At 39.2% G+C, this 24,984-nt stretch overlaps 1 protein-coding gene across 42 annotated transcripts in view; it reads right to left on the minus strand.

Annotated features, from left to right (window-relative positions):
* OPHN1 (oligophrenin 1) overlaps positions 1-24,984 on the minus strand; it is a 716,686-nt gene that overhangs the window by 368,798 nt on the left and 322,904 nt on the right. For all 42 annotated transcript variants that reach the window (XM_060407314.1, XM_060407309.1, XM_060407304.1 and 39 more), the window contains 4 exons: positions 10,918-11,009; positions 5,934-6,012; positions 3,256-3,289; positions 2,650-2,712 (listed from right to left, as the gene is read on the minus strand). In XM_060407314.1, coding sequence (XP_060263297.1) covers positions 2,650-2,712; positions 3,256-3,289; positions 5,934-6,012; positions 10,918-11,009 — 268 coding nt within the window. The remainder of the gene's footprint in view (positions 1-2,649; positions 2,713-3,255; positions 3,290-5,933; positions 6,013-10,917; positions 11,010-24,984) is intronic.

The raw sequence follows: 24,984 nt of genomic DNA on the forward strand, positions 1-24,984 counted from the left end.
TACAGTGTTACAAACCTCCACACATAGTTCCTTAGATATTCTGTCTCCCAAATCTAATTCCTTGAATCCATGCATCACAGCTGTATAATCATTAGGGAATTGATTTAGGCCATACCTAATGGCCTAGTAATGCTCAAAATTCTCCAAGCCAGGCTACAGCAATATGTGAACCATGAACTTCCAGATGTTCAAGCTGGTTTTAGAAAAGGCAGAGGAACCACAGATCAAATTGTCAACATCCACTGGATCATCAAAAAAGGAAGATAGTTTCAGAAAAACATCTATTTCTGCTTTATTGACTATGCCAAAGCCTTTGACTGTGTGGATCACAACAAACTGTGGAAAATTCAGAAAGAGATGAGAATACCAGACCACCTGACCTGCCTCTTGAGAAACCTATATGCAGGTCAGGAAGCAACAGTTAGAACTGGACATGGAACAACAGGCTGGTTCCAAATAGGAAAAGGAGTACGTCAAGGCTGTATATTGTCACCCTGCTTATTTAACTTCTATGCAGAGTACATCATGAGAAACGCTGGACTGGAAGAAACACAAGCTGGAATCAAGATTGCCAGGAGAAATATCAATAACCTCAGATATGCAGATGACACCACCCTTCTGGCAGAAAGGGAAGAGGAATTAAAAAGCCTCCTGATGAAAGCGAAAGAGGAGAGTGAAGAGGTTGGCTTAAAGCTCAACATTTAGAAAACGAAGATCATGGCATCTGGTCCCATCACTTCATGGTAAATAGATGGGGAAACAGTGGAAACAGTGTCAGACTTCATTTTTTGGGGCTCCAAAATCACTGCAGATGGTGACTGCAACCATGAAATTAAAAGACGCTTACTCCTTGGAAGGAAAGTTATGACCAACCTAGATAGCATATTCAAAAGCAGAGACATTACTTTGCCAACAAAGGTCCATCTAGTCAAGGCTATGGTTTTTCCAGTAGTCATGTATGGATGTGAGAGTTGGACTGTGAAGAAAGCTGAGCGCCAAAGAATTGATGCTTTTGAACTGTGGTGTTGGAGAAGACTCTTGAGAGTCCCTTGGACTGCAAGGAGATTCAACCAATCCATTCTAAAGGAGATCAGTCCTGGGTGTTCTTTGGAAGGAATGATGCTAAAGCTGAAACTCTAGTACTTTGGCCACCTCATGAGAAGAGTTGACTCATTGGAAAAGACTCTGATACTGGGAGGGATTGGGGGCAGGAGGAGAAGGGGATGACAGAGGATGAGATGGCTGGATGGCATCACTGACTCGATGGATGTGAGTTTGAGTGAACTCTGGGACCTGTTGATGGACAGGAGGCCTGGTGTGCTGCAATTCATGGGGTCACAAAGAGTTGGACACGACTGAGTGACTGAACTGAACTGAACTGAATGGCCTAGTGGTTTTCCCTACTTTCTTTAAGTTATACCTGAATTTTGTAATAAGGAGCTCATGATCTGAGCCACAGTCAGCTCCAGGTTTTGTTGTTGCTGACTGTACAGAGCTTCTCCATCTTTGGCTGCAAAGAACACAATCAATCTGAGTTTGGTATTGACCATCTGGTGATGTCCATGTGTAGAATTGTCTCTTGGGTTGTTGAAAAGGGTGTTTGCCATGACCAGAATATTCTCTTGTCAAAACTCTGTTAGCCTTTGCCCTGCTTCATTTTTCACTCCAAGGCCAAACTTGCCAGTTATTCCAGGTATCTCTTGATTTCCTACTTTTGCATTCCAATCCCCTATGATGGAAAGGACATTTTTTGGTGTTAGATTTAGAAGGTCTTGTAGGTTTTCATAGAACTGTTCAACTTCAGCTTCTCTAGCACTAGTGGTTGTGGTATAGACATATTACTGTGGAGTTGAATGGTTTGCCTTGAAAATGAACTGTTTGTGTCTTTTTTGCAGTTGCACCCAAATACTGCATTTTGGATTCCTTTGTTGACTATGAGTTCTACTCCATTTCTTCTAAAGGGTTCTTTCCCACAGTAGTAGATATTATATATATACATACACACACACATATAATGGTTATCTGAATTAAATTCACCCATTCTTGTCCATTTTAGCTCAATGATTCCTAAGATTTTGATGTTCATGCTCTCCATCTCCTGCTTGACCATGTCCAGTTTGCCTTGATTCATGGACCTAACATTCCAGGTTCCTATACAATATTGTTCTTTACAACATTGTACTTTACTTTCACCACCATCTATAACTGAGCATCATTTCCACTTTGGCCTGGCTGCTTCATTCTTTCTATAGATATTAGTAATTGCCCTCAGAACTTCTGCAGTAGCATATTGGACACCTTTTAACCTGGGGGACTCATCTTCCAGTTCCGTATCTTTTTGTCTTTTCATACTGTCCATGGGGTTCTCCAGGCAAGAATAGTGACATGGTTTGCCATTTCCTCCTCCATTGGATCACTGGAGGTTTTTGCTTTGTCAGAACTCTTCACTGTGACCCATCTGTCTTGGATGGCCCTGCATGGTATGACTCATAGCTTTATTGAGTTATGCAAGCCTCTTTGCCATGACAAGGCTGTGATCCTAATATTGCACATCAACTACACATCAATAAAAATTAAAAATATTTTTTAAATCATTAAAAAAAGAATAATCAGATTCAAACAATGCCAAGGCTATGGCTCATATCTTACCTTTGGTCTCAATTATATTGATGCACTTCCTAACAAACTTGAACCCCACTTCATTCAGTTCCACTGTTTCAAGCAAAAGAAAGCAGAGTTAGATCCCACTGTAATAAGCCTCACCTAACAAACCTTCAGGGATCTGGTTAAGAGACTACAGTGAGAGAATTAGGGGTTTAGTCTCTCTCCTTCAATCACCTTTAAATGGAAAGACTCTTCATTTGGGTGAGAGAAGGGGTTAGATTTTTTACTCTTATAACACAAAATGTTTTTACTTGACCCTTTTTGTATATCTGCTTGAGGCATGAGCTACATCAAATGTGAAAAATTAAGCTGGAAATGCACATAATTTCTATTGTGTGTCTAGAAAAAGAAGAATATAATTACTGTTTCTCTATATTACTACAACTACCCCACCAAAAAGCTAAGATAGATTAAGTGACTTCCTTAGCTCAGTCGAAAGACACCTTCTAAAAAAACAGGTCTGAATTTCATTTCACACAAAGGTACCCATAAATACATTTGTATCAATATTACAAATTATTGATGATAGCATTTACTGTGATTAGGACAGCTAACAGTTTACAATGCCAGTCGATCAGAAATCTGACTTACTTTCTTCCTGTTTTGTTATAGGGCTGTGGTAGATCTACAAAAAAAGAGACAGAAAGAGCCATGGATATTGCGAATCACTACAAGTAAGTACAGCAAATACTAAATATCTTTCCTCAAATAAGCCATCAAAAGCATTAGTGACTTTACGAGTTTAACAAGTAATAAAATGGGCTAAACAGAATCATCTTTGCCTAGGTCACTAGAAACAGTAGGATTAACAATCCCTGAAGATAACATTGGATTTCACACAGTTCACTGCAGTGGTAGCCTACCCATCTTAGACATTTACTTATGTAAAACTTAGAGAATTTTCCTGATGGAGCAACAGAGTATGATAGAAAGGAAGCGGTTTTCTCCAGGTTAGTGACAGAAGAAAGCAGAGTTAGATCTTGCTGTAATAAGCCTCATCAAACAAACCTTCAATGATCTGGATAAGAGACTGTAGTGTTGAATAGCTGATGGTAAAGTTTAAATATTACTAATACCAATCTTCTTACCCAAAGGTGTTAGTGGGTATTTTCTACCCAGATGGGTAGAAAAGCAAGTGCCCATCTGAAAGAGATCCATGTATTCACCAAACTTTCTCTGAGTCATCTTGAAGTATGAATTGTGATAGCTATGTGAGAAACAAGAGAATATCCTTGACTCTTGAAGCCTAGTCTTGGCTTTATGGCTTCATCATTATGAAACTTAGGCATGTGCCATTCATTCTCTAGACTTCAAAATTCATATCGCTAAAATGATCAGTGTTGCGGTAGATGTTCCTTCAAGAACTGATCTTCTTACTATGTATAATATTAGTGAATTGGGGAGGGGGTTGTTAGTAGAGCAGAAGCAACATTAGTAATTCAGGAAATAAGTCCTCTATATGCCATCTGTATAATCTGCTTTAACAATCTCTCCTTTTAAAATAAAATTTTCTGCCTATATGTGTATGCCCATGGATAGGTCACTGAGACAGGTCAAGTTGATAAGGATCCACATTCAAAGGGCCCATGTTCTAACATCATTCTTCACAAGAAGCCATCTGTACCCTTTGATTTAAGGGTGGGATGATTTGGGAGAATGGCATTGAAACATGTATAATATCATATATGAAATGAATCGCCAGCCCAGGTTCGATGTATGATACTGGATGCTTGGGGTTGGTGCACTGGGACGACCCAGAGGGATGGAATGGGGAGGGAGGAGGGAGGGGGTTTCAGGATGGGGAACACGTGTATACCTGCAGCCGATTCATGTTAATGTATGGCAAAACCAATACAACATTGTAAAGTAATTAACCTCCAATTAAAATAAATAAATTTATATTAAAAAAAGAAAAAAACTTTAAAGGGAGAGCAAGTTCAGGAGAGGGAATTAAGAGTAAAATGACTTACAACATTGTAAATTAACTATATTTTGATTAAAGAATAAATAAATATGAACAACAACAACAAAAAGAATAAAATGTCTTGCTGGGCTTGCTAGTATCCTGCTAGAAAAATATCATAGGCATGTAATGGTTAAGCTCCAAGTTTCTGTGAGAGAAGGGAGCAGAGAAAGGCCCTAGCCTATTTTCTGGATGACAGTCCTTACAACACCACTTCTTTCCTGCTATCTTCTTGGTTGCTATACATAGAGTCTTATAGCTGGGCCTTCCTCACTAGTCTTCAAGGCACTAGAAACCACAGAAAGAAGTCCCTGTAATATATTCTCCATTTTAGCAGGCTTTTGCCTTGCATAAAGCAAGAAGATTAGATTGTACCCAAATACTACTGAATTTCAGTAGCTTTGCACCAAGCCTTCAGACCAGTGAGAAGAACTTCAAACTGATATAGCATATTATGGCTGACAAACTGGCTTTCAATTGATTTTTTTTTCAAAGCAGCTCTGTGAAATAGCTAGAACAGAAATTATTAAAGCCATTTTACTGAAGAGAAGAATCTCAGAGAAATTAAATAAGTAGCTCAAGGTCACACAATCATTGAATGGCAGAACCAGACCCAAATATAACCTTTTGGGATTCCAAAACTAAGAAGCTGACATTACGTCATATGCCACAGGAAGAAACCTACACAGAAGATACTGAAGAAAAAAAATGCTTTTTGGTGACCTGACTGTTCATATTGGTCTTTCTATGATAATTGTTAGCCCTGTAAAAGTATTGCTTGTAATCCTATGTAACAGTGTTCTAAACGGAATGGTGCATTTTGGGATATAGGATGACAATGTGATCTCCTGCCCTTAAAGAAAATAAGTTGACTTAGGAATGTAAGGGAGAAGCAGTAAAACCATTCTGAATAAAATCTTAATAAATGCTTGTTCACAGTCATGAAAATTATTTTCCATCCTTATATATGAACACATATTAATGCTGTAAACTACAAACAGGCTTAATTTCTTTCTTAAGAAAACCTTGTGGGCATAGCTGTATAAGAAGAAAGAAGCTGAGAGACCTAGTTTCTAGGTCCATTGCGATGCCTTTCTGAGGCTAATTCTAGAGAAGTCCTTTATCATCTCTGGAACTCAAGTTGCCTAACTTGTTAAACAAGAAATGTTATTCAGCATTTCCTTCTAACTCTAAACTTTTGGGTATGAATTATCTATCACCATTTAATTGTCCTGGACTCACTGCTACCACTAGAGCACACTCATATACTGGTCTATGTTACTGATGTTTCCCCAGGGTAACTTACAGGTTCTTTCCCATCCATAGCCTCCATCCATAGTCTTCTGTTAGCTTCTGAAAGAGCTTGCAGAGTGATGGTTCCTGGTCTAAGGAATAAATGACAAGTTGAGAGCAGAAAAGTTAACTGAGAGAATGGAGTCTTATAATCTAGGGTTCCTCTCAGCCCTGGGAGTTTATGACACTGAGCAGACACAGGAATATAGATTTCCAATTTTTCAAAATCTTTGTTTACTCAGAAAAACAGTGGAACTTAGAGAACAGTAATTTTGAAAACATTGGTGGAGGTAGTATCTTGGTGGCTTCATGCCAGGGTCAGGCAAGGAAATATGAAGGCAGATGCTGACTTCTCACCATAAAATAGGCTTAAATTGACCCCATTGTGTGCTTAAAACAAACTGAAGCTCTCCCTGCCTCTTGCTCTTAGAAGTCAGTCATTTGGTCTGAATTCAAACGGGTTTGAGCATGTTCACTATAAGTACATATATCAGGAAAATGGCTTTGCTACTTCTACCGCCTAGGATGTCCAAGGAGCATTTCGGATGGAAAGAAGTCAACAACATGCACAGGGAGGCCTTCTGGCTGATTTAAGCAATCTTATAAATAATAACAACAACTACTAGTTACTGAATGCTCAGTAAGTGCCATAGTACTATAAGTACTTTATAGGTATAAATTCACTTAATCTACACAAGAAGCCTATAAAGCAGGGACTATAGAAATCCCTATTTTATAGAAGGGAAAACTGAGGCACAGAGAGGTTACCTGAGTCTGTCGTAAGTGTAGAGCCAGGGTTTTGATTTAGGAATTTTATTCCAGCAGCCATGTTCTTTCTTAGCTAATACATTATAAGGCCTCTTCTGCATGACATACAACTTGAAATCCAATTTTATTTATTTGCAGTAACTGCAACTATATACCCAAATATACCCCAATTTGGTATACACTGTTCTTCTCAGACCTTCAAAACCAAACTGGAATTTGAGGATTAATCATATTACTTGCAGGCATAAGGTCTCTTCCATTCTCGGCCTAGTTGTACCACGAGGAGATATTTGTTCCTTGTGCTCCTTCCATGTTAAGATAAGACCTCTCTGAGTCATGAAATAGTAACAGAGTAATGACAAGAGAGTTCAGTGGGAAAGTCACTGTGCCTCAATTTCTTTAGCCATAAAAATTTTGGATCTAATGAACTGGTAGGTCCTTTTTAGTTCTGACACCATGGGATTCCTATCCTACCTGTCCTTCTGTTCTTACTACATTAGTTCAGTTCAGTTCAGTTCAGTTGCTCAGTCGTGTCCGACTCTTTGCAACCCCATGAATCGCAGCACACCAGGCCTCCCTGTCCATCACCAACTCCTGAAGTTCACTCAGACTCACATCCATTGAGTCAGTGATGCCATCCAGCCATCTCAAGTACTCCTTAATAAGTAAAGCCCCCAAATGACCTTTAAGCCAGAATCAACTGAAAACTAGAACTTGGCTTTCAGTACTGGACTCTTTCAAGTCTACCTTTCTCTAAGAAATATCCAACCTTTTAGACATATCTTATGGGGCTAGAAAGTCTACAACTCTCTGTAAAAATAATTACCCAGCTGGATCCTGAAGCTACAAAGAAGGAAAGCAAGAAAATGGGCAAAAAACATAAAGCAGATGTTGTAGACTAGATATGAAGTTAAACCTATTACAGACACAGTTTTCCTATTTAGGAAATCAGAAAGCTGGTATGTATCCTTCCTTGATCATACAGAGAAGCTGAAAGAATAAATAAGTGACTGTTCAGGAAGCATTTGGAGATTCTCTGGTGCCTCTAAAAGTCAAATTCAAAGAACAATATTGTTAAGAACAAAATGACAAAGTAGAAAGAGTACTGACTTCTAGGCCAGGCTTTTCCATCATGATTTTAGACAAATCCTGTGCCTACCCTGAGGTCTCAGTCACTCCTCTAAACCAAAAAGGCACATATATTTGCAGTAGAGTTCAGTGGTTAAGAATGTGGGCTTGGAAATTAGTATGCCTAGATTTGGATCCTAGCTCTAACATTTACTAGTTGTATAATCTAAGTGCTTAACTTCTCTCTGTCTCCTGGTCTTTGTGAGACTGGGATAAAAACACCACCCGCTTCATGTGACTGTGATGAAGACTAAAGGAAATCATACATTTAAAATGAGGTGGATGAAAATGGAACCTACTATACAGAGTGAAGTAAGTCAGAAAGAGAAACACCAATACAGTATATTAATGCATATATATGGAATTTAGAAAGATGGTAATGACAACCCTATATGGAAGACAGCAAAAGAGACACAAACGTAAAGAACAGACTTTTGGACTCTGTGAGAGAAGGCGAGGGTGCGATGATTTGAGGGAATAGCATTGAAACATGTATATTACCATATGTAAAACAGATGACCAGTGCAGGTTTGATGCATGAAGCAGGGCACTCAAAGCTGGTGCTCTGGGACAACCCAGAGGGATGGGGTGGGGAGGGTGGTGGGAGGGGGGTTCAGGATGGGGGGACACATGTACACCCTGGCTGATTCGTGTCAATGTATGGCAAAAACCACCACAATACTGTAAAGAAATCAGACTCCAATTAAAATAAATACTTAAAAAAGCAAAGAAAAAGAATAAAATAAAGGCTGAGAATGGTGCCTAGCACATAGAGGTACTCAGTGAATGTTAGCAGTTGTTGCTGTCACCGTCATCATCAATGTTATTATTATTATTACTATAATTACTATCCTTCAAGTTCTGGTGGGCTATGAGACTGTGGCTTCAAATACTGGTAGGAACAAAAAAAAAAGTTATCCTCTATTCCAGAAATAGAAAAGGGGATTCAAAGAGTCATCTGTTCAATTCAGCAGGGAACATGAGTACAGGAGCCTGATGTCTACTGCGAGGCCTGCCTCTGTCCCTTATATCAGTTTGACCAGCCAGGAAAGCAGACGCAGATGTCATATTACTCAGAAAACTCCACATGCACAGAGGCACCTCAGCATCTGTGCATTATTATATTTGACCCCCTATTTCACAACATATTTATTTTGCTTATAATAGACAATGGAATAAAATTTAAAAGAACATGGGGTTTGGAGACCTACAGACCAGAGTTTGAGCTCAACCTTGCCACTATGTGACTTTGATTAGGCAAGGCAGTTAAACATATACAAGTCCCAGTCTCCTCACCTGTAAAATGAGGGTGGAGTTCAGTGGAGGAATATTTTCTAAATGCCCAATATGTGGTAAGTAAAATCATAGCTATATCAAAACTTTAATCTTGGGTTCTAGTTTCAGAATTCCCCAGTATTCTTGGGTAGGGAAAAATTTTTTAAATGAATACCAGATTCAGTATCTACCATGAGCCATACATAGCACTAGATGCAATATATCTATAGATAGATAGATCCTTATCAATATATAAATATATATTGATCCTTGCCCTTAACCTCAGGGCCAAACTGTTTGCAAATGCTTTGAGTCTATGAGAATAATACTTGCAAAGTGGCTTGCAAATTTAAGCTGAAAATTGAATCAGAATGGAATTAGACACAGAAAAATTAAACTTTATTTAAGTACATTAATTCAGCAGACCCAAAGACACTAAAGGTTCATAAAAAGGAAGCCACAGCCAACAGTTCCTTTCCCCTTCCTACTGAGCTCAAAGTTGTGGGGTGGAAATGAGTGACAGCCTCATGATTATCACTAACACTGTTTACTATTACAGCCATCTTTGATTGGGACCATCCATTCTTAACAAAGAAAGCATATAGATTCACAAACATAAATTTAAAATGGGGAAGAGAATTAATAGCTACTTATACCAAGACAAAAAAATGCCTTATTTTCTTAATCTGATCTATATGATTCTAGTTACTGATAGTTTTGCTCATGCTGCTACTGCTAAGTCACTTCAGTCGTGTCCGACTCTGTGCGACCCCACAGACGGCAGCCCACTAGGCTCCCCTGTCCCTGGGATTCTCCAGGCAAGAACACTGGAGTGGGTTGCCATTGCCTTCTCCAATGCATGAAAGTGAAAAGTGAAAGTGAAGTCACTCATTCGTATCCGACTCTTAGCGACCCCATGGACTGCAGCCTACCGGGCTCCTCCATCCATAGGATTTTCCAGGCAAGAGTACTGGAGTGGGGTGCCATTGCCTTCTCCCAGTTTTGCTCATATGATATTGTAATTCAACCAAGTTCCTTTCTAGCAATCTGATCTTTTGTTAAATTCTATTATAATACTTAATGCCTAATATACAGGAATAATGGATGGAAATAAAATATAGAAACACATTTACTCACTAAATTCTGGATCAACTTCCCAACTATATAACATGTCTTTTTCCAAAGTAACTCCAAATGCTCTCATTTTAAAATTCAAAAGTAAAAGTTAAAGTTCCCTACCAATAAATTGTCCAGGTTGAAAAGACGAAAAGAGAAAATTGGATAGGAACAAATGCAACCAAGTCCAAACATTGCAAGCTTTGCTGAAATCAGAAAGTTGATAATTAAACTATTTATACTTTATGTAAATATCTGCAAGGTAGGAAAAGTCCACATTATTTGTACCAAATGGGGGAAAAAAGCGTCCCCAATACTACTACCACCCTCCATCCAATCTATGTTCCCTTAAATATGTGTTTTAATTAATTTGTTCTTGTATATTGGGATAAAAAAGAATGAGTTTTGTTATCCTGTTCTTTTGCAGCACCACCAAATACTGACTTTTTGCATATATCATAGCAAATTAAATCCTAGGAGTAACTTCTGCCTACAGCAATTAAGGCAAAGCTGACTGAACCTTGAATAGAGAGAACCAGCTCTAGTCCAGCTCTAACAGGGATCCCTGGGAGGGGCAGCCAAAAGAGCCAAGAAAATGGTGTCATGAATAGTTTTGCTCATTTTTACCAAAAAGAGATGACAGATGAAAATAAAATGCCTACCCAGGCTCAGAAACTGGAACATGGGATGCTGCCAGTTCACATCCTTACCTTTCATTTGTTTCTATATCGAAACAGAATCTCTTATCGATAGACTCCGTCTTCCTTCTCACGCAGTACTTCAGGGTTAAGTCCAAGGGCCCCTGAAATAACAGAAGGATTAACAGCCAGTTTGTAAAAAATACACAGAAGCTTCTTCTGCTTACTGCAATGTCCTTAATGTCACTTGGAAGGCATCTGTTACAGCAGCAGGAACAATGTTTAGCCTCACTGAGGACCATGTCTCCTCAAAGGGTAATTGTAGCAAAGTGGCAGATGGTTTTTCTCTGTTCCAAAAATCAATGACTGAGTTCAGAAGAAACTGCTCAGGATAAACCAGTGTTCTTTTCCAAGCATGGTATATTAAATAGGAAACTCATAAGGGGGATGTAGGAGAAATGGGGTGTAAAATGGTATTAAGCATACAAAATAAAATTTCATGAGACTTCTAGGTAGGGAGATGAAACTGAGTAAGTGGTTTTCTGAAATGTCCCTTCCATTACAGTGGCAGATAGAAGATAGGAGGAAAAACATTTTTGGTTCCCCACTTCCAGAACCTTTAAGATGATGGGAATTACAAAAGCAGTCTCTCCAAAGATAGGGCAAGAGTAGGGAAAATAAGGATATCTGTGTGATAGTCAAGGTGGAATTTGGTATTTCATTTGTGCAGGACAATGTGTCCCATATTAGTCTTGTGGGCACTTAACAAGGCCATAGAAATCCATTGGGTTCACAGGTTGAGTGTGTGTTAAGTTGCTTCAGTCATGTTCAGCTCTTTGCCACCCCATAGACTATAGCCTGCCATGCTCCTCTGTCCATGGGATTCTCCAGGCAAGAATACTGGAGTGGGTTGCCATGTCTTCCAGGGGACCTTCCTGACCCAGTGATTGAACCTGTGTTCCCTGTGGCTTCTGCACTGCAGGCAGATTATTTACCACTGAGCCATAACGGAAGCCCATGTTAACAGATTAAAATTCCTCAAATCCCATCTAGTTCAGTTTACAACAGAGGCAATGTGGTATAGAAAAGAGAAGTAACATTTATTGATTACTAATACATGCCACATATTATGCTAGGTATTTTTAAACCACTTTTCTTCATAACAGCCCTCAGAGGGAAGTGAAGCTCAGAGAGGTAAAATGGCTCACCCAGTTATCCAAGTCGGTATAGTAGAAATATCAATAAACTAAGAAGTTTAAAAGCTGGGGTGTTGTCTCAGTTATGACTTTTACTAGGTATGTGGCCCAAGGTAAATAATTTTTCCTCTCTGAATATAAACCTCATAATCAATTAAATGGGAATAATACTACCAACCTTGCTGTCTCAAATTCAGAAACACTGAATTTGTTTCTGCCCAAAGTGCCAAGTCTGTACCTAAGCACTATACTGTCCTAACTGGCCCATACAGTTGATCATCAAATAAATTTTCTCTCATTGTCACACTCAAGCCCTTTGCAGGTCTATCCTTTTTCTTGCTCCTGCACTATAGAAACACAACTCCATATTCATCTTTCAATCTGCCTTCTAAAACTCCAATACTTAGGATATCAAGCATTGTCAGCCTTGCAAGATAAGAGCAATTAACTACATCATGTGCTCACATTCCCTTTTTAAACTCTCAACTCCGTTAGATTTGGTGAGATGACATCACAGCTCAGGGGACAACATCCTGCCCACCACTCCAGGTTCACCTTCAACCACCCTCATCTAATTTATGATGTCCCATCAGTGTAAAAGTACTCCTGTTTCACACATGTATTATGCTCTTTCATGACTCCAACTTTGCATATATTGTTTCCTCCACCCAAAATGACTTTATCTATAGTCTTTGACTGACAAACTCTTACTTGTGCTACAACCTGCAGTTCAGCTTTCATTTCCTCAAAAATCTTTCCCCAATATATATACTGTCTGCTTTGTGTTTTCTGCATTGTATTAAAGCTTCTCTTTTCCATGTCTGATTCCCCTACTTGACTAAGAACTCAAGGATGTGGCAGCGTCTTATTTATCTTTATATCTCTAGCACCTAGTAAAAAGTTAATGCTCAATAAATATATATAAACTAGACTATCATCCTTGACATATTTTTCTGATGAGAAAAATGATGGTGAGCAACCATAACTGATTTACTCAAGATCACAATTTACTAGGCCTTGGAACTAGGATTTCAGACTAGTTCTTAAAACAAGAGTGTCCAAGATGATGGAGTAGGAAGAACCTGAGCTTGACCCTTTGCTGCAATGTTGCAATGCTTGCACATGGCCACACCACTCTTCCAGCAACAAAATACAAGCAAATGGTATGGGACTAAAAGTAACTGCATGCATGCCCAGTTGGGACAAATTATGGACAAAAGATACAAAGAGACAAAAAAAAAAAAAAAAACCTGCCTCTTTTGAAGAGCCTGGAGCAAAAGCAGGGGGATGGGAGCAAAAGCAGAGTATTGTGCACGCCCCCTACACCTACCACCACCTATGGTGTGGGCAAAACACCTAAGTTACCCCTCTGCTCCAATCCGTGGACACACTTCTACACTCACCCTAAAAGAAACAACCTTGCCCTGCTTTGGGAGGTGATCAAGAAAGGGAACTTGTTGTCTGTTCTTGCTGCCCCTGCTGCATCAGGAGCCACAATAAAGCCTGGCCTGAACTTCTTGTCTGGCCTGTAGTCAATTTCTATTGATTGGGGAAGGCCAAGAACCCTGTTCGATAACATTACAACTATTTACAGGGCAACAGTCAATGGTGAGAATGACCTGAAGACTAGCAGGAAAGATCTCCTACAATTACAGATATAAGGAAAGAATCACAACTAGATAGGTAGGAGGGGCGTATGCATAGTATAGTCAAGGCCCACACCTCTAAACAGGTGATCTGCAAATAAGAGGATAGTTACAATCGTAGAGTTTATCCCTAAGGAGCAAGGGGTTTGATCCCCATATTAGATTCCTAGTCAAGGGGTCCTGAACCTAGAAGACAAGGCCTCAGAACATATAGCTTTGAAAGCCAGCAGGGCTTGCTTCAAGGAGAGCCAGAGTTGTACAGGAAATAGGTATTCTATACTTAAAGGTTGCACAGAAAATCTCACATGCTCTGAGAACCAGGACAAAAGCAAGGTGGAAGGTGCCTGGGTCATATTGACCTGCTGATAGTAGAGAGCCATACAGAGACATGAGATAAGTGGAACTCACTCTGGGGACATAGAAGCTGGAGGCAACTATTCTGAGGTGCTAATTCTACCATGAGGAAAAAGATGCTAGAAAGCACCATTTTGGAATCCGCCCTGTAGCTTATTAATGTTGGACATGGCCCTATCCACCAGCCAGTTGGCATGCCTGGTGTGGATATAGCTTCATCACCAGCAGGCTAGAGGCAGCAATAGGTCCCCCTGGACTACCCAGACACTCCAGGACCCAGCCCCACCCACCAGTAAGCTGGCATGAGCCCCAAGGAACTCGTTTGCTCTGCAGCAGACAGGTAACAGCCCTAGAACATATTGGGCCCCAACACTGCCAACCAATGTGCTACTTTGAGATACATCATGTCCTACAAACAGCTTACCCAAGATCCAGACCCACCAAACAACAGGCTGATACCAAGCCCCAGGCCCCAGATTAATCCAGCAGCAGCTTGACAACCATTCTGGGACACTTTCTTTAGGCCTCGCAAGAAGCCAACCAGTGCCCAGCTAAGCCCACCAGTGGGCTAGGACCAGGACACAGCCTAAACTACCAAGGGGCATTAACCAGTAACAGGGCTCCTTGGGCCCCACCACCAAATGCAATAGAACTCAGACTGGCCCATCAGCAGGAAGCAGCTTCAGCAGTAGATAAACAATCAGGTGGAGGGGATCAGCCCATGCTCACCAGTGTGCCCACAACAGTACAGTTCAGTTCAGTCACTCAGTCGTGTCCGACTCTTTGCGACCCCGTGAATCACAGCACGCCAGGCCTCCCTGTCCATCACCAACTCCCAGAGTTCAGTCTCATGTCCATCAAGTCAGTGATGCCATCCAGCCATCTCATCCTCTGTCGTCCCCTTCTCCTCCTGCCCCCAATCCCTCCCAGCATCAGAGTCTTTTCCAATAAGTCAACTCTTCACATGAGGTGGCCAAAGTACTGGTAGGCCCCACCAAAAGAAGGGGCATATTTTTAAATATAAAACATTCTATTCAAAAGCTTGCTGCAGAATATACATTCTTTTCAAATATACAGGAGCCATTTTCAAGGCTAGATCACAAGCTAAGGCACAAAACAAGCGTCAGTAAATTAAAGGAGATAGAAATCACACTAAGTATCTTTTCTAATCACAACATTATGACTAGAAATCAACTAAAGGAAAAAAACTGCAAAAAACATAAATATATAGAGGATCAACAGTTGAACAACCAAAAGGATCACTGAAGAAATCAAAGAAGAAATCAAAAATATCTAGAGACAAAATAAAAATGAAAACACAACAATCCAAGTTTTATGGAATGCAGCAAAAGCAATTCAAAAATGGAATGTTATAGCAATATAAGCCTAACTCATAAAACAAGAAAAATCTCAAACAACCTAACCTTACACATAAAGTAACAAGAGAAAGAATAAACAAAAGCCAGTCACTACAAGAAAAGAAACCATAAGCTAGAGCAGAAAAAAAATGAAATATAGACAAAAATTAACAAAAAACAGAAAAGATTAATGAAACTAAGAGCTAGTTGAAAATATAAACAATATTGATAAATATTTCCTCAGAGTCATCAAGAAAAAAAGAGAGCCCAAATCAATAAAATCAGAAATAAAAAAGGAGAAATTACAACAAACAACACAAAAGTATATCAGATCATAAGAGATTACTAATACCACTCACATACCAAAAAAATGGACAACCTAGGAGAAATGCCTATGAATAAATGTACAATCTTCCAAAATGAAATAAGAAAGAAATAGATATGCAAACAGGCCAATTACCAGTAATGAAACTGAATCAGTAATTTTAAAAAAATCCCAGCATACGAAAGTTCACAATTAGATGGCTTCACAGGTGAATTCCATCAATCATTTAAAGAAGATTAACACCTATTCTTTTCAAACCATTTCCAAAAATTCAGTGGCAATACATTTCCAAACTCATTCTAAAAGGCCAAAACCAGGCAAAGATACTACAAAAACAGAAAATTGCACACTAATATCACTGAGGCACATACATGAAAATATCCTCGACAAAACTTTGGCAAATCCAATTTAACATTGAAAAGTTTGTACACCATGATCAACTAGGATTTATCCCAGGAATGCAAAGATGGGTCAATATCTGCAAATCAATCAATGTGATACAACACAGTAATAAACTGAAGACTAAAAGTCATGTGATCACCTCAATAGGTGCAAAAAGAACTTTTTTCAAAATGTGACATCCATTACGATAAAATCAATTCTTAATAAAGTTGATATGCAGGGAACATACCTCAACATACCTTTATTATTAAAACCCAAATATGATGAGGCCAAAACTAACATCAGTCAATGGTGAAAAGCTAAATGCATCTTCTTCAAGAGCAGAAAAAAGACACGGACACCAACTCTTGCTACTATTAGTGAACATATTGGAATTCTAGTCGACAGCAATCAGAGAAGAAAAAATAAAATAAAATAAACCAAATCCCAACTGGAAAAGAAGAAATAAAGTGCGAGTATTTGTGGATGACATATCACAAATACAAAATCCTAAAGAAATCACCAAAAACCTATCAGAACTCATCAATGAATATAGTAAAGTTGCATGATACAAAATTAAAATACAAAAAAGTTATGAAACAATAAATACTGGAGAGGGTGTGAAGAAAAGGGAAACTTCTTGCACTGTTGGTGGGAATGTAAATTGATACAGCCACTATGGTAAACAGAATGGAGTTTCCTTAAAAAGGGTGGAATAAACCTACCATATGATCCAACAATTCCACTACTGGACTTACACCCAGAGAAAATTATGAAGGAAAAAGACACAGGTACCCCAATGTTCATTGCAACACTATTTATAATACCTAGGACATGGAAGGAACTTAGATGCCCATCGACAAGTGAATGGATAAAGAAGTAGTGGTATATATACACAATGGAATATTACTCAGGCATAGAAATGAACACATTTGACTCAGTTCTAATGAGGTGGATGATTCTAGAGCCTATTAGAGAGAGGAAAGTAAGTCAGAAAAAGAAAAAAAACTACTGTAAATTAATGAATGTATGTGGAATCTAGAAAGATAGTACTGATGAAACTATTTGCAGGGTACCAACGGTGACTGCAGCCATGAAATTAAAAGACGCTTACTCTTTGGAAGAAAAGTTATGACCAACCTAGATAGTATATTCAAAAGCAGAGACATTACTTTGCCGACTAAGGTCCATCTAGTCAAGGCTATGGTTTTTCCTGTGGTCATGTATGGATGTGAGAGTTACACTGTGAAGAAGGCTGAGCGCTGAAGAATTGATGCTTTTGAACTGTGGCATTGGAGAAGACTCTTTAGGGTCCCTTGGACTGCAAGGAGATCCAACCAGTCCATTCTGAAGGAGGTCAACCCTGGGATTTCTTTGGAAGGAATGATGCTAAAGCTGAAGCTCCAGTACTTTGGCCACCTCATGAGAAGAGTTGGCTCATTGGAAAAGACTCTGATGCTGGGAGGGATTGCGGGGCAGGAGAAGAAGGGGACGACCGAGGATGAGATGGCCGGATGGCATCACGGACTCAATGGACGTGAGTCTGAGTGAACTCCGAGAGATGGTGATGGACAGGGAGGCCTAGCGTGCTGCGATTCATGGGGTCACAAAGAGTCGGACATGACTGAGTGACTAAACTGAACTGAATGGAGACACAGACAAAGGAACAGACTTAGGGACACAGGGGAGGAAGGAGAGAATGCGACAAATGGAGAGAGAAGCATGGAAACATATACGCTACCATATGTTAAATAGACCAGTTCAGTTCAGTCACTCAGTCCTGTCTGACTCTGCGACCCCATGGACTCCAGCACACCAGGCTTCCCTGTCCATCACCAACTCTTGGAGTTTACTCAAACTCATCTGCATAGAGTCAGTAATGCCATTCAACCATACCATTCTCTGTTGTCCTCTTCTCCTCCTGCCTTCAATGTTTCCCAGCATCAGGGTCCTTTCCAATGATTCAGTTCCTTGCATCAGGTGGCCAAAGGATTGTAGATTCAGCTTCAAAATCATTCCTTCCAATGAATATTCAAGACTGATTTCTGTTAGGATGGACTGGTTGGATCTCCTTGCTGACCAAGGGACTCTCAAGAGTCCTCTCCAATACCACAATTCCAAAGCATCAGTTCTTCAGCACTGAGTTTTCTTTGTACTCCAACTCTCATATACATACATGACTACTGGAAAAACCATAGATTTGGCTAGATGTACCTTTGTTGGCAAAGTAACATCTCTGTATTTTAATAAGCTGTCTAGGTTAGTCATAGCTTTTCTTTCAAGGAACAAGCGTATTCTAATTTCATGGCTGCAGTCACCATCTGCAGTGATTTTGGAGCCTGACAGAATAAAGTCTGTCACTGTTTCCACTGTTTCCCCATCTATCTGCCATGAAGTGATGGGACCAGATGCCAAGATCTTAGTTTTCTGAATGTTGAGTTTTAAGCCAACTTTTTCATTCTCCTCTTTCATCATGAGGATCTTTAGTTCTTCTTTGTTTTCTGCCATAAGTGTGGTGTCATCTGAGCTTATTGATATTTCTCCTGGCAGTCTTGATTCCAGCATGTGCTTCATCCAGCACAGCACTTCGCATGATGTACTCTGCATATAAGTTAAATAATTGAGGTGACAATATACAGCCTTGACATACTCCTTTCCTGATTTGGAGCCAGTCTCTGTTGCCACGTCCAGTTCTAACTGTTGCTTCTTGACCTGCATACAGATTTCTCAAGAGGCAGGTCATGTGGTCTGGTATTTCCATCTGTTTAACAATTTTCCATAGTTTGTTGTGATCCACACAGTCAAAGGCTTTGGCATAGTCAATAAAGCAGAAGTAGATGTTTTTCTGGAACTCTCATGCTTTTTCAATTATCCAACGGATGTTGGCAATTTGATTTCTGGTTCCTTTGACTTTTAAAAATCCACCTTGAATATCTGGAAGTTCATGGTTCACGTATTGTTGAAGACTGGCTTGGAAAATGTTCACTATTTCTTTGCTAGCATGTGAAAAGAGTGAAATTGTCCAGTAGTTTGAGCATTCTTTGGCATTGCCTTTCTTTGGGATTGGAATGAAAACTGACCTTTTCCAGTCCTGTGGCCACTGCTGAGTTTTCCAAATTTGCTGACATATTAAATGCAGCACTTTCACAGCATCATCTCTTAGGATTTGTAATAGCTCAACTGGAATTCCATCACCTCTACCAGCTTTGTTCACAGTGATGCTTCCTAAGGCCCACTTCACTTCACATTCCAGGATGTCTGGCTCTAGGTGAGTGAACACACCACTGTGGTTATCTGGGTCATGATGATTTTTTTTTGTATAGTTCTTCTGTGTATTCTTGCCACCTCTTAATATTTCTGCTTCTGTTAGGTCCATACAATTTCTGTCCTATACTGTGCACATCTTTGCATGAAATATTCCCTTGGTATCTCTAATTTTCTTGACGAGATTTCTAGTCTTTCTCATTCTATTGTTTTCCTCTATTTCTTTGCATGATCACTGAGGAAGGCTTTCTTTGGGACTCTGCATTCAAAGGGGTGTATCTTTCCTTTTCTCCTTTGCCTTTCACCTCTCTTCTCAGCTATTTGTAAGGCCACCTCAGTTAACAATTTCACCTTTTTGCATTTCTTTTTCTTGAGGATGGTCTTGATCACTGCCTCCTTACAATGTCAGGAACCTCTGTCCATATTTCTTCAGGCACATTGTCTATCAGAACTAATCCCTCGAATTTATTTGTCACTTCCACTGTATAATCATAAGGAATTTGATTTAGGTCATTCCTGAATGGTCTAGTGGTTTTCTCTACTTTCTGTGATTTAAGTCTGAATTTAGCAATAAGGAATCCATGGTCTGAGCCACAGTCAGCTCCAAGTCTTGTTTTGCTGACTGTATAGAGTTTCTCCATCTTTGGCTACAAAGAATATAATCAATCTGTCTTTGGTATTGACCATATGGTGATGTCCAGGTGTAGAGTCTTCTCTTGTGTTGTTGGAAGAGGGTGTTTTTTATGACCAATGTGTTCTTTTTGCAAAATTCTGTTAGCCTTTGCCCTGCTTCATTTTGTATTCCAAGACCAAATATTTCTGTTTTCCAGGTATCTCTTTACTATCTACTTTTGCATTCCAGTCCCCTATAATGAAAAGGACATCTTTTGGGGGGGGGGTGTTAGTTCTATAAGGTCTTATAAAATAGATTGCCAGTGGGAATTTGCTGTATGATTCAGTGACCTCAAATGGGTGCTCTGTGATAACCTAGAGGGTTGGGATGGGGTGGAAGCTGGGAGGGAGGTTCAAAAGTGAGGGGACGTATGTATACCTATGGGTGATTCATGCTGACGTATGGCAGAAACCAACATAAAATTGTAAAGCAATTATCCTTCGATTAAAAATAAATAATTTAAAATGAAATCTGCGGCATTTATGCACACTGAAAACAAACTGTCAGAAAGAGAAACTAATAAAACAATTTACAATCACATAAAAAAGAATATAAAAACCTAGAGATAATCTAAGGAGGTAAAATACCTGTACTCAGAGAAGTGTAAAGCACTAATGAAAGGAACTGAAGATGATACAAACAAATGAAAGATATTCCATACTCGTGGATTAGAAGAATTAATATTATTAAAATGACCATACTATCCAAGATAATTTACAGATTGTATATAATCACTATCAAAATAGCAATACCATTTTTCACATAACTAAAACAAGTAATTCTAAAATTTGTATGTACATGCAAATACCTTGAATAGCAAAAACAATTTTGAGAAGGAATAACAAAGCTGAAGTTAACATACTCCCTGATTTCAAGCTATACTATAAAGATAAATGGCAACCCACTACAGTATTCCAGACAGGTAGAGGAGCCTGGTGGGCTACAGTACATGGGGATGCAAAGGGCTGAACACAAATGAGCAACTAAGAATGCATGCAGAATAATCAAAACAGTATTTTATTGGCACAAAAACAGACACAAAAATCAATGCAACAGAACACAGAGAACAGAAAGGAACCCACACTTATACAGTCCAATTATTCTGTGACAAAGAATGCAAGAATATACAATAGGAAATATTCTCTTTAGTAAATGGTGTTGGGAACCTCGACAGCTACATGCAAAATAATTAAACTGGACTATTTTTCACACTGAAAACAAAATTAAATGCAAAATGAATTAAAGACTCAGGTGGAGAATTTGAAAGCATAAAAAAAACTAGAAGAAAACATAAGCAGTTCTCTTTGACATTGGACTTTAGCAATATTTTTTGTTTTGTTAATTAATTTATTTATTTTAATTGCAGGTTAATTATTTACAATATTGTAGTGGTTTTTGCCATACCTTGACATGAATCAGCCATGGGTGTACATGTGTTCCCCATCCTGACTCTCCCTCCCACCTCCCTCCCTATCCCATCCCTTAGGGTCATCCCAGTTTGTTTGTTTTTTTTCTAATCTTCTCAGGAAAAAGTAACAACAGCAAAAATAAACAAATGGGACTTCCTCAACCTAAAAAGCTTTTGCAAGGCAAAGGAAACTATCAACAAAATGAAAAAGCCACCTTCTGAATGGAAGACAATATTTGTAAATGATATACCTGATAAAGGGTAAATATGTAAAATATACAGGAAACTCATAAAATTCAAAATCAAAGAAAATATTAAAGAGTGCACAAGGGAACTAATTTTTTTGAAACAAACAAACAAACATACAAATGGCCAACAGGAACATTAAAAGATGTTCAGTTTCACTAATCATTGGTTGAATGAGCTTTCACCAGAATCAGCTTTCACCTCACATCTGTCTGAATGACTATCATCAAAAGGAATACAAATAACTCAATTAAAAGGGCAGAGGGAAAGAACAAGTGAAAGAAGGGCTTGCTCTAATCTGCTAAGAAGCTATGTTTTTGTTGTTCAGTCACTCACATATCCAACTCTTTGCAACCCATGGACTGAAGCACGCTAGGCTTCCCTGTCCTTCATTACCTCCTGGATTTAACTCAAACTCACGTCCACTGAGTCAATGATACCATCGAAATATCTCATCTACTGTCACCCCATTCTCCTATTTTCAATATTTCCCAGCATCAGGGTCTTTCCAACTGAGTTGACTCTTCCCGTCAGGTGGCCAAAGTACTGGAGCTTCAGCTTCAGCATCAGTCCTTTGAATGAATATTCAGAGTTGATTCTTTAAGGACTGACTGCTTTGATCTCTTTGAATTCCAAGAGACTCTTAAGAGTCTTCACAAGCAACACAGTTTGAAATCATAAAACTCAGTTTCCAGCCTTCTTTATGGTTCAACTCTCACATCTGTACACAACCATTGGAAAAACCATAGCTTTGACTATAGGGACCTTTGCCAGCAAATAAATGTCTCAGCTTTTTAATATGCTGTCTCACTTCAATTGAGTTCAGTAGCTCAATCGTGTCTGACTCTTTTTGACCCCATGGACTACAACATGCAGGCTTCCCTGTCCACCACCAATTCCCGGAGCTTACTCAAACTCATGTCCATGAAGTCGGTGGTGCTATCCAACTATCTCATCCCCTGTCTACCTCTTCTCTTTCTGCCTTCAATACTTCCCAGCACTAGGGTCCTTTACAATGAGTCAGTTCTTCACATCAGATGGCCAAAATATTGGAGTTTCAGCTTCAGCATTAATCCTTTCAATGAATATATAGGACTGATTTCCTTTAGGATGGACTTGTTCGATTTCCTTGCAGTCCAAGAGACTCTCTCCACCACCACAGTTCAAAAGCATCGATTCTTCAGCTCTCAGCTTTCTTTATAGTCCAACTCTCACATCTATACATGACTACTGGAAAAACCATAACTTTGACTAGATGGACTTTTGTTGGCAAAGTAATGTCTCTGCTTTTTAATATGCTGTCTAGGTTAATCATAGCTTTTCTATCAAGAAGCAAGGGTCTTTTAATTTCATGGCTGCAGTCACCATCTGCAGTGATTTTGCAGCCCCCCAAAATAAAGTTTGTCACTGTTTCTGGTGTTTCCCAATCTATTTGCCATAAAGTGATAGGACCAGATGCCATGATCTTAGTTTTTGTAATGTTGAATTTTAAGCAAACTTTTCCACTCTCCTCTCACTTTCCTCAAGACGCTCTTTAGTTCTCTACCTTCAGCCATAAGGGCAGTGTCATCTGAATATCTGAGGTTCTTGATATTTCTCCTGGCAAACTTGATTCCACCTTGTACTTCATCCAGCCCAGCATTTCGTATGGTGTACTCTGCACATAAATAAGCAGGGTGATATTATATGGCTTTGACATACTCCTTTCCCGATTTAGAACCAGTCTGCTCTTCCGTGTCCCATTCTACTGTACTTCTTAATCTGCATACAGATTTCTCAGGAGGCAGGTCAGTTGGTCTGGTATTCCCATTTCTTGAAGAATTTTCCACTGTTTGTTGTGATCCACACAGTCAAAGGGTTAGGCAGAGTCAATAAAGCAGAAGTAGACGGTTTTTTGAAACTCTCTTGCTTTTTTGATGGTCCAGTGGATATTGGCAATTTAATCTCTGGTTCCTCTACCTTTTCTAATTCAGCTTGAACATACAGAAGTTCACAGATCACGTATTATTGAAGCCTGGCTTGGATAATTTTAAGCATTACTTTGCTAGCATGTGAGATGAGTGCAGTCATGTAGTAGACTGAACATTCTTTGGCATTGCCTTTCTTTGGGATTGGAAAGAAAACTGACCTTTTCCAGTCCTGTGGCCACTGCTGAGTTTTCCACATTTGCTGGCATATTGAGTGCAGCACTTTCACAGCATCATCTTTTAGTATTTGAAATAAATATAGAACACTGAAAGATGAACTCCCTAGGTAAGTACATGCCCAATATGCTACTGGAGATCTGTAGAGAAATTACTTCAGAAAAAATGAAGAGACAGAGCCAAAGCAAAAACAACACCCAGATGTGTGACTAATGATAGAAGTAAAGTCCGAGGCTGCAAAGAGCAATATTGAATGGGAATCTGGAATGTTAGATCCATGAATTAAAGCAAGTTGGAAGAGGTTAAACAGGAGATGGCAAAAGTGAACACTGACATTTTAGGAATCAGTGAACTAAAATGGACTGGAATGGGTAAATTTAACTCAGATGATCATTATATCTACTATTGTGGGCAAGAATCCCTTAGAAGAAATGGAGTAGCCATCACAGTCAACAAAAGAATCCGAAATGCAGTACTTGGATGCAATCTCAAAATGACAGAATGATCTCTGTTCATTTCCAAGGCAAACCATTCAATATCACAGTAATTCAAGTCTATACCCTGACCAGTTAATGCTGAAGAAGCTGAAGTTGAACAGTTCCATGAAGACCTACAAGACCTTCTAGAACTAACACCCAAAAAAAGATGTTCTTTTCATTATAGAGGACTGAAATGCAAAAGTAGGAAGTCAAGAGATACCTGGAGAACAGGCAAATTTGGTCTTGGAGTACAAAATGAAGCAGGGCAAAGGCTAATGGAGTTTTGCCAAGAGAACACACTGGTCACAGCAAATACCCTCTTCCAACAACAGGAGAGAAGATGCTACACCTGGACCTCATCAGATGGTCAATTTCAAAATCAGATAGATTATGTTCTTTATAGCCAAAGATGGAGAAGCTCTATGCAATCAGCAAAAACAAGACCAATAGCTAACTGTGGCTCAGATCATGGATTCCTTATTGCCAAATTCAGACTTAAATTGAGGAAAGTTTGGAAAACTACTAGACCATTCAGGAATGACCTAAATATAATCCCTTACAACTATACAGTGGAAGTGACAAATAGATTCAAGGGATTAGATCTGATAGACAGAGTGCCTGAAGAACTAAGGACAGAGGTTTGTGACACTGTATAGGAGGCAGTG

The sequence above is a fragment of the Ovis aries genome, chromosome X, assembly GCF_016772045.2.
Source record: "Ovis aries strain OAR_USU_Benz2616 breed Rambouillet chromosome X, ARS-UI_Ramb_v3.0, whole genome shotgun sequence".
Lineage (NCBI taxonomy): Eukaryota > Metazoa > Chordata > Mammalia > Artiodactyla > Bovidae > Ovis > Ovis aries.